Here is a 10,000-nt window from a genome sequence, read left to right on the forward strand (position 1 = left end):
GGTACACCAGGAAGGGTCAATGTCACCCAATTTGTTGGGGGACGAAGAGGGTCCTGTGAATTGAAAACACGTGTAATTCATTTTTTGGGCCACAAGGGGAAGAAGTCGGATGAAATTGTCAACAGGAGGGTACACACTTGCCAACAAATTGCACCCTGGCGGCGTGGTTTCAGAAAACAAGGAGATAAGACAGTTTGGGCCATTTGTGTCGGTCAACTTAAAGGGAGCGGGGTAAGTGTGGGGAAAAGGACTTTTAGCGGAACAAGCAACACAATCACCCATACTTTGGCGCCCTCTCGAGGACATTAATTTTGATAATCCCTTTAGATTCTTTACCAGTCAGGTCAACCCCTAAAACTACATAAAACGGACTGGGCCAATTGGGCATGACACCCACGTTGGCATTTGTAAGGGCGATGGGGTTCTGGGAACGATCAAAGTTCCTCTGGAAGGTCATCCCTTCCCGAGTGGTTTTGATGTAATACCGGGGGCCAGTGGGATTCCAATGCCCGGTGTAGTGGGTTACCTGCTTTCACCAGGGTCACCACACCCTAGAGTATGTATTCTGCTTCCGACACCAATAGCTCAGAGTTGTGTCGTATCAAAAATAGAGGTTACTACCACGGTAATAGCTACTATGTCCCTCGCTATCAATCACACTGCACAGATCAAAAAAATGAGTCTTGCTGTCCCCCTTGATCAAGTCTATTTCAAGTCCTCCTTATGTTTTAAGACACTTGTGAGTCACTGTCGTCAGGAAGGAAGGACTGAGGCACAAGGACATTAGAACTAGCCTAAGTACCAATCTGTCAGGGAATACTGCTGGGTGTAACATCCTACCTTTCGTCCATCAAAATCTGAGTAATTTTGGTAACTAAACGGGGATAAACATCAAACTTTTCACTTATTGTAGCGTCACCAATAGTTATGCTGAAAACAAGTAAGAGAAGTTATATAACATCGAGTATATAGGTTGATCTCAAGTAATGATAGCTTTGGATATATGAAACAGCAGTTGAGTAGGTCTGGTAGATCTACACGACGGTAGACGGCAGCTCAACGTGGGGAGATCTCTCTCTGCGTCGTCTTCTGGGTGGTGAGGCTATGTGTGTAAGTTCTGCAAGGGGACCGAGTGGGGCCGGTGATGTGGCGATGGCGGCAGTGACATCTGCCAGCCGAAGGGAGTGAGACGTCAGTTCCACGACCTCAAAGGGACCGGTCCACCTGGGCTCCATCCGCTTGCGGTTAATGACCTTGACCCTCTCGACCGGCGGAAGGGAATGTGGTGTGGCGGGCTGTCAACCTCAAATCTGCACAGAGGAACTGGCACATAATTCTGAATTTGCTCAACTTACCAGTTTGGTTTCACGCTGATTCCTCCTTCCAGGGGGTGGCTGGACCTGGGAAGAGCTGATCTGTGTGCAGTTCATAGGGTGAAAGACCAGTTTTGTTCGTGGACATTCGAGTGGTCATTAAAGCCAATGGTAACGCGTCAACCCACTTCAATTTGGTCTGTGCACAGATTTTAGCCAATTTGTTTTAATTCTTGTTCATTCTCTCGACCTTACCTAAAAAGAGGATGGTACACCGAACAAAACCTGTGTTTTAGTCCGAGATCCTTTTCGACCAAGGCTAAGTGAGCATTTTTAAAATGGGTGCCGTAATCTGACCTAATCTTTTTGGGGTCACAATGTCGGGCTATTAGGTCATTAACAAGCCTTTTTATTACTGATTTTGCATCCTCTTTTTAGGTTGTGGTTGTTTCCGGCCAACCACTGTAATTGTCAACGCAAGTCAGCAAGTACCTTTTCCCTTGTACCTGATTGATGAAATGAAATTACAAACTTTACCCAGATGTTACCTCACCTCCTCCATATTCCAGATTAATCTATTAAACCACTATCGATGTGCAACATCGTATTTTCAAATTAAATTTAGTTACATCTTTTTACCCACTGAAAAAATGTTACAACTACTCCACTTCTCCCTTACCTCGCCCTGACAGCAGTCTTGCCTACATCCAATCATGGAACCTTTTACATTTCTGTTGTGACAACCAAGAGAGTAACCATTGGGAAACTTAGCCACTCTGCTAACCTAAACAATCTCATTCCTATCTTCTCCTAATCAAAGCCAACATCGAAGCTTGTCAATAACTTCATCAGTATGGGTTTGTTGAATGTCAGGTCTCTAAATAACAAATACTTTTTAGTCAATGATTTTATTACCTCATTCTCAATTTGACTTTGTTTTTAACTGAAAAATGTTAAAACTATGGAAATTGTCAGATTCGGATGATTGTCGATTTTTTTTTTTATAAGGAGTCTGACTCCACCCTCAACTCCTCCCCCTTCTGTTTCTGAAGAAGGGACATCAAAGGTGTTTGTAATACTTTTCCTTTCAGAAACATCTAAGAAAAAGTTTAGCTGATAGTCAAGTAAATTATTTAACCTGGTGAAGGCGACAAAATATGCTTATATTTATATTGACACAAATGCTAGAAAAAAACCAACCTTATGGCGGATGCTTTTGCAGTAGTAATTTGACATTCTACCACACCTGGTGGCCGCGTTAATTCGTTAAGTAAAGCTCATGTTGTAGAAAGTTGAATGATGGTCACACGTTTGTTACCGAATACTTTCTATTAGACTTCTGTCTTGACTACTTTGTGCATGTAATAAGCAACTGTAATTATTTGATATGCTTAAATGTCTTGTGTAGTTTTAGCTCAGCTGTTGTGTAGCTGCTAGCTCCTTGTAGCCTACAGCCGCAGTGTCCAAAGTGCAGCCCATAGCTGTGTTTAACAGACAACTGAAACAATTAATAATGTGGTATTTGTGTGGTTTCATCATTGGACCTACGTCTTTAGTTTCCGTAGGGGGGACAGAGAGCAAGGGAACAATGTGGGACAGCATTGGTGTCCATCTTATACAATGCTAGTTGTTGCACAGATATGTCAACGTGAGTAGCCACACCTTGAGTTCCAACATATATGTATATATATATAAAAAGGAATCAAAGGCCTCCTGGTATGAGTCGTCTACTTGTGATCATAACAAATGGCGGGTCGGGTGGTGGTGCACACAGACACAGCTCAGTCAGCCAGGGTTTTCACTGATAGAACAGTTGCAGCAGGAGTTGAGGTACTCAGTAGGCGCCAGCCATGTTTGGTGCTCCAGGCTGTGGTATGAGCCCATGCTCATGGAGGTGCCTTGATAGTGGTGCCGCAGCTTGGTGGTTGTACCGTCAGGTAACACCAGAAAGGTCCCTTCTGTGCGATATTGAATGTCAGGGCACAGTTTGTAAAGCAGGTCATTACCAAGCAGGCACGGTGTGTTCAGGTCGACCACAAAGGGATGCTTCAGTGTGTGTCCAGCAATTTGAACCGGAAGCGGTTTGGTGACAGGTAACCTTCTTGTGACCTCAGCGAAGCCTTTGACCTTCAAAAGGGAAGCACACAGTTTCTTTGGTACCTTTGCATTCATAGATGAGTGGGTGGCACCAGTGTCAATCACGAACTGATGACATTGTCCATTGACACTTATGTCCAGCAGAGGTCTGTTTGTATCCCCTTTTGGGCGTCCAGCTGTGTGCACAGGCGAAACGGTTCCACCCCGGATTGACCTTGAAGCACCGCATTGTCCACCATCCGAGTCCATCTGTCTGGTCTCTTATCTGTTGCGGATTCTTTTCTCCGCCTGCTGGAACTCAAAAGGAAGGTCACCCACTGCTGAATATACTTTAGCTGATTTCTGTCCTTTCGGTTCTTTTGACATTTTTTTTTTTACAGTGATTTGAAAATTAAGGAGTCGTTTCCTTGTTACTCTGTCATCCGTCTTATCATCGTCATCCTGCTCAGCCAAATTATGCATATCACGTTTTAAAACCACAACATTAATTGTCCCATTAAATGTTAATCAATACCCCTATTTCAACGATTTATACACATTACTTTATGTATATTTAAGTAGCTTTTCTAAATCAACTAAAGATTATCTAAGAATCCTTTGAACTGCACTAGCGTTGGCTTATCTATAAGTTAATGAGACTATTGTTTGTGTCTATCAGTTAGTTAGTTGTGCATTCTGACTTCCTGTCGTGTGTGATATTCTACAAAACAAGGGCATGTGTTTATTCTCATTCGTCTAAAACTATCAATGTGACACACACACACACACATACACATACACGCACACACACCTATTTGTGTGCGCGAACGCACACTCCAAGAGATAAGGCGGAACACGCTCAAAGATGCCCTTGTTTCTAAGACAACTCTTATCTCACGGCTCACCCAGAAGCGCAGCTGCATCATATCAACCCTTAGTAACTGCAAACATTTATCATTCACTCTGACCTTCACAAACTGGCCCTGTGTAAGTGAAGTCACTGGGCCTCCCTGCTTCGGTTGCTGCCCCCGCGACCCGACCTCCGATAAGCGGAGGAAGATATTTAAATAGATGGATCACTCACTCATACGATTTCTGAACTAAGTATTATAAAAACAACTATAAAACACAAATGTATTTAAGTTTTAGGAGTTAACAACCAGCCATACAAACAAACAAATGCAGTGAACCCCCAACAGCATACGCTGACACACGAACACCATCAATACCTTCATTTGTCACATTCTCTTCCTTACTTCGACTTGCTTTTTCATTTTCAAACCACATCCTGTATCCATCTCTTCCTTACTCTTCAGACTGTTTCTATTTCTATTCTTCTCTCCTAGAAACCTTTTACGTAAGGTTTTCACCATCCATTCTCTTCACCTTCAAACCTCTCTTGCTCTCTCTTTCTACGTTCCACTTTACCATAAAACTTTGAGTTACTTTTTTTAATTTACCAAACGTTTGAGTTCACTACTTTACGAGTGTTGTAAACACCCTCTTACCCCTTTCAAGAAACGTTCTCTTTTTAATTTTCTCTCTTTTTTCTTCTTCTTTTTTTTTATTTTTTTTTTTTTATTGTCGACAACAGTACATTCAATTTTTCATCAAGCGGTAACGATTGATCACATTTTCCCAGCCGCCATTACGTTCCTCTCTGTCACACTCCTTCACCATTGTGTCTTTTTCCTTAGTTTTAACGCACACCTTAATGCCGCAGGGATCTCTCAACCGGGAACTTTATTGTACTCTTCACAAATGGCCTCCAACCTCGGAATTTGTCATGTGGCATAGAAGGGCCTCCACCCTTACGGTCCGTATTTTCCGTTCACACGTTAGTGTCACTTGGATCTCATAACCGGGGAGTATTTACTATCCACACAACAGTTATCCGTCCCGTTACTCTTTTAGGGGAGACCAATTCCCCAGGGCGAGCCATACCCAACTATTTGCCTACTCGTCAGTGAAGCAGCCCGTCACGGTAATCTAGACACAATGCCTTGAGTTGACCACTTATTTTCAACTATTATGTAATGGCGGACAAGGCAATAATGCAACCAACCTATCAAAATCAGCACCCCGTCTCTGTGGTATATAACAGTGTTTGACTTACAAGACTTTTGGACAGACTCCTAATGCAGATTTTAGAAAAAGGCACTGCTTACCTTGATGTTGGCCAAGTGAGTCTGTCCGTAAGTTTGCAAAAGCAGTCCAATTTTCAGCTTGTCATCCCCGGACGAGCCCCCAAATTGTTGCGTTTTGACCCATTCTTCCTTCGGTCAACGCCCCCAGATTGTTTGATGACACATAAGCTGGTTTTAAATCAATCAGAGACAGAGGTTGCTCATTTTTCTATTTTATAACCAAAGCGCCTTGGGAGATCAATCTAGATACAACATTTCAAAGCTCGGTCCAAATTGATCTAATGCTAAAATGGCAGTGTCTCCCTCCTCACTCACTCTCACCCGCCCCTCTTCTTCTCCTCCCTACCTTGGACAGTTGAGATAACAGATTGTTATGTCTTCATTCACACATTCCAAATTCAAGGTCTATGTAAAAAGGCTCACACTGTAGCTGTTCTAAAATCTGACTAGGAAATAAAAAGACAACCACATCCAACAATACACACACACATATATATATGTATATATACACATATATGTATATATACACACATATATATATACACACACACATGTATATATACTTATATATATATATATACACACACACACACATATATATATATATATACACACATATATATATATATATATATATACAGTACATATTTATATACACACACATATTTATATATACACATATATATACACACACATATATATATATGTGTGTTTATTATATATCTATATATGTATATATATAATATATATATATATATATGTGTGTGTATATATGTGTATATATATATGTATATATATATATATATCTATATATGTGTATATATATAATATATATATATGTGTGTGTATATGTATATATATATATATATATATATATATATATGTGTATATATATAATATATATATATGTGTGTGTATATGTATATATATATATATATATATATATATATATATATATGTATATATATGTATATGTATATATATGTATATGTATATGTATATATATGTATATATATGTATATATATATATATGTATATATATATGTATGTGTGTGTATGTATGTATAAATAAAGATAAATCTGTAATTCCATTGACAAATGTAAAAGAGACAAGTTTTTTATGTTCATCATGTTTGTCTTCCAGGACAAAGAATGGGACACTACGGTTCAGTTTCTGCCGGCGCCCGACAACAAGAAGCTGGAGAAGAAGAAGGGTCCCAACAAGGTCGGCGCTGTGATTGGAGTGTTGGTTTTTGCCGCCGTGGTGGCGCTGATGGCCGGCCTGCTGGTCTGGCATTTCCACTGTGAGTTTTACGTCTCTGAGTACACACTTTTAAATCCTGGGAGGCATTAGTTCTGATCTCTCGCATGGGACATTTTCACATACTACAGAAAGATTATTTATTTATTATTTCTTGCCAGAATTTTATTTAGTATTTTCTACTTCTTCTTTTTGAGTGTCGGCAGCAGCTGTGCTTTGCGTTGATGTTGCAGATGTGTGGAATTAGAAATCCACATAATTTCATGGACCACGTTGTCCTTGCTGGTTTGTGTGGACTCCATGGACTTCTTGGAAATTTAGTTTGTCTGTTTCGTCATTGTTGTTCGCTTTTTGTTGAGTTGTAGTTACGACCGAAACATCCCTTCTTACTCGCTAGCATTAACTCACAGCTAAAGATGAACATTTAGTTATCTATAAATGACAAGGAAGAAAAGTAAGGGTGCAGGACAGTGCTCAGAAGAAGAAGTGGATGATATTCATTGAATTGAAGAAAGAAATCATCAAAAACATGAGTGTGTCGCTAGCTAACTTGGTGAAGCAGTTGGAGCGTAGCACTGCTAGTCTGCACCATACTGACGCAGTTTGAGTCGATAACGCCAGCTGAGGACGTTAAAATAATAAATAAATGGTCGACATTTATCCATGAAAGTATGGAGATGCTGCTGATGGTGTTTTTGACGTAGAAGCAGCTCAAAGGACATAGCGTAGAAGTCCGCTCTGAGGTAAATGCTGTAGATTATTACATTGCTTAAAGAAACTACAGTAAGCTCTGGTTTGTCGCTGTTTATCGATTCTGAAACCTGACCGCACTAAATTAATTCCTGCTAAGTATGAAGTATTGATTATAAATACATTACCAGAGCCCTGGCCAGAGCATACACAAGCTTCTAAATATGTTTTTAACATTATGAGAGCTCTGGAGACATGAAACAACACTCACATAGTCACCTTGACACTCGTAAAAGCAGTACTGAGGCTGAGCCAATCAGTGGCCACAATACTGAACGCTGCGCTCTGATTGGTTTAGTCTCATCCAGGGGCCAATACTACTCTAGTATTGATGCTTCTTGTTCATTTACCCATTTTTATTCTTAAAAAATGCCTAATTTTGGTCAGAAATACCCAAAATATACTTAAAAAAAAAAAAATCTGTGATGTAGTGAAGCTGCTAACTACTTGTATGTACCACAGTCTATTGTATTGTTTTTCAAACAATTTTTCTTATCTAAGAAAAATGTGTTATTAAAATTCTGTTGTTTTAGGGGACCAAGCACAAATTAAATTGATTTTAATTCATTTCATTGGGTGTCAATTTTAAATCTCCACTATTATATTATATTATATAATACATAGATAATACTGTACTTGATACTATATTATGTATGTTTTTTTATATTTAATAATCATTCATTTACAAATATACATGTTCTTAAATGGGGACTACACTTTTAATTTTTTTTATTTTGCCTACGGTTTACAATTTTTCATGTAAAACAAGAACGCATATCTTTTTTCATGCATTTGAAATTGTTAATAAACATTAGCAAAAGTCCGCTAACAATGGAGTAAATAAGAGCTCATCTATTGCGCCCACAGAGCCCTCTAAATAACCATCCAAAAACCAATAACAGTACTCCATTTACATGTCAAGACCTGAGAATTAACCAAGTATATTAATATACTTACTTATTGATTAATATATTGATTAATATATTGATTAATATATTGATCAATATAATATATTGATTAATATATTGATTAATATAAGTTGCCAATCTAATTTTATCGGCACAGAGATCTAACTAGCTTATGCTGCTATATTGACATATTGAACTGCTGCATCGTCTCTGAGTTGGTGAAAGTTAACTCTAGATGATAAATCATGCCTCTTACCTGGATAGTAGAAGGTTGTGAACATAAACCCACAAGTTGGTCAACTTTGACCTCCAACTTAGACCCGGAGATGGCGAGTACACAAAAACTTTTTGTGCGGGATAGGGTAGCTGTCGTGCGTTGTGATGTTGTTAAGGCGAGGAAAATCCCCACAAGGGCGCCAGGAACCGTCTGACTTAGGCACCATGTGCAAGGGCGAAGCCCACGGGCTATTAGAACGCCTAACGATACCTAAACGCTCCATAGTAGCGAACTCCTCTTTAGCAATGGTCGATTTAGCCGCGTCAAGACGGTGCGTGCGCAAGAACTGCCGGGATCACCGTGGGAATGAAATGTTCAACGCCGTGTTTGGTGTCCGCGGTGGAAAAAGCGGGAGTGTTAAATGACGGAAAATCCGCCAGCAAACGGTGAAAAACGTCACCAGATACCGAATAATTAGCGTGTGTTAACGGTCCAAGTCCCCCTGCCTTACATGTAAAAGTTAAAAAAGGCACAGCATCAATCAATCGGCGGTTAGCAAGATCAACAAGCAGTCCATTAGCACACAGAAAATCTGCGGCAATAATGGGGACCGCGATGGCGGCGATGACAAAATCCCACTGGAATTTGCGTCCATGGAAGCACACAGTCTCCAACCTGGAGCCGAAAGTGTCGATTGAATTGCCGTTGGCGGCATTCAGCAGCGGCCCGCAACCACCAGTCGCCTTGTCCGCGTCCGTGGCAGGTAGCAGGCTGACTTGCGAACCGGTGTCCACCAGGAAACGTTTCCTTAACGACGACTCAACGATGAAAAGCAGCTCGTTTGCTTCGTTTGCCGCTACTGAACGCTGGCGTTGGAGTTTCCCGGGGCCGTGAAGGAGCATGGAGGCACACACCGTCGAGCTTTGGCGCCAAAACGTTGATGGAAGAAGCACTGGCTTGCTTCGCAACTTTTCCAGGTAGCGACTCCCGCCACTACCGCTGGGTCCGCGTTCTCCATCGTCTGCAGCGGGGGCGCTTCTACGTTCTGCACGGCAAACCGTCTGGAAGCCAGAAGCCCCAGGTCAGCTTCTTCAGCCAAGACCCGGTAATCGCCGGAGGCCAGAGAAGTGGAGTTAGCTAGCACCGCACGGGCTGCAGGTGGAAGCTGCTGCAAGAAAAGATGCGGGAAAAAGAACTCGGCCTCCTCTAAGCACAGCAGCGACAGCATACTGTCCATTAAATCCATGGCGGTGCTATCGCCCAAACCCGGTAGGGAAAGAAGTCTATCTGCCCTCTCAGCGTCAGTTAGAGTAAATCTCCGAAGCAGA

The 10,000-nt window shown here is 41.1% G+C and overlaps 2 protein-coding genes across 2 annotated transcripts in view; one reads left to right on the plus strand and one right to left on the minus strand.

Moving 5' to 3' along the window:
* The window catches only part of LOC133537037 (uncharacterized), a 7,358-nt gene extending 1,383 nt beyond the window's left edge, over window positions 1–5,975 (minus strand). Inside the window, exons 1-2 of the mRNA XM_061877857.1 lie at window positions 5,558–5,975; window positions 1–1,415 (exon numbers count right to left, since the gene is read on the minus strand). The exon at window positions 1–1,415 is cut by the window's left edge and continues 1,383 nt beyond it. Of these exons, the coding sequence (XP_061733841.1) occupies window positions 1–306 (306 nt within the window). The 5' untranslated portion in view covers window positions 307–1,415; window positions 5,558–5,975. The remainder of the gene's footprint in view (window positions 1,416–5,557) is intronic.
* Window positions 1–10,000, plus strand: part of st14a (ST14 transmembrane serine protease matriptase a) — a 75,658-nt gene that overhangs the window by 30,594 nt on the left and 35,064 nt on the right. The window contains exon 2 of the mRNA XM_061877860.1: window positions 6,681–6,840. Coding sequence (XP_061733844.1) covers window positions 6,681–6,840 — 160 coding nt within the window. The remainder of the gene's footprint in view (window positions 1–6,680; window positions 6,841–10,000) is intronic.

The sequence above is a fragment of the Nerophis ophidion genome, linkage group LG18 (genome assembly GCF_033978795.1).
Source record: "Nerophis ophidion isolate RoL-2023_Sa linkage group LG18, RoL_Noph_v1.0, whole genome shotgun sequence".
Taxonomy (NCBI): Eukaryota; Metazoa; Chordata; class Actinopteri; order Syngnathiformes; family Syngnathidae; genus Nerophis; species Nerophis ophidion.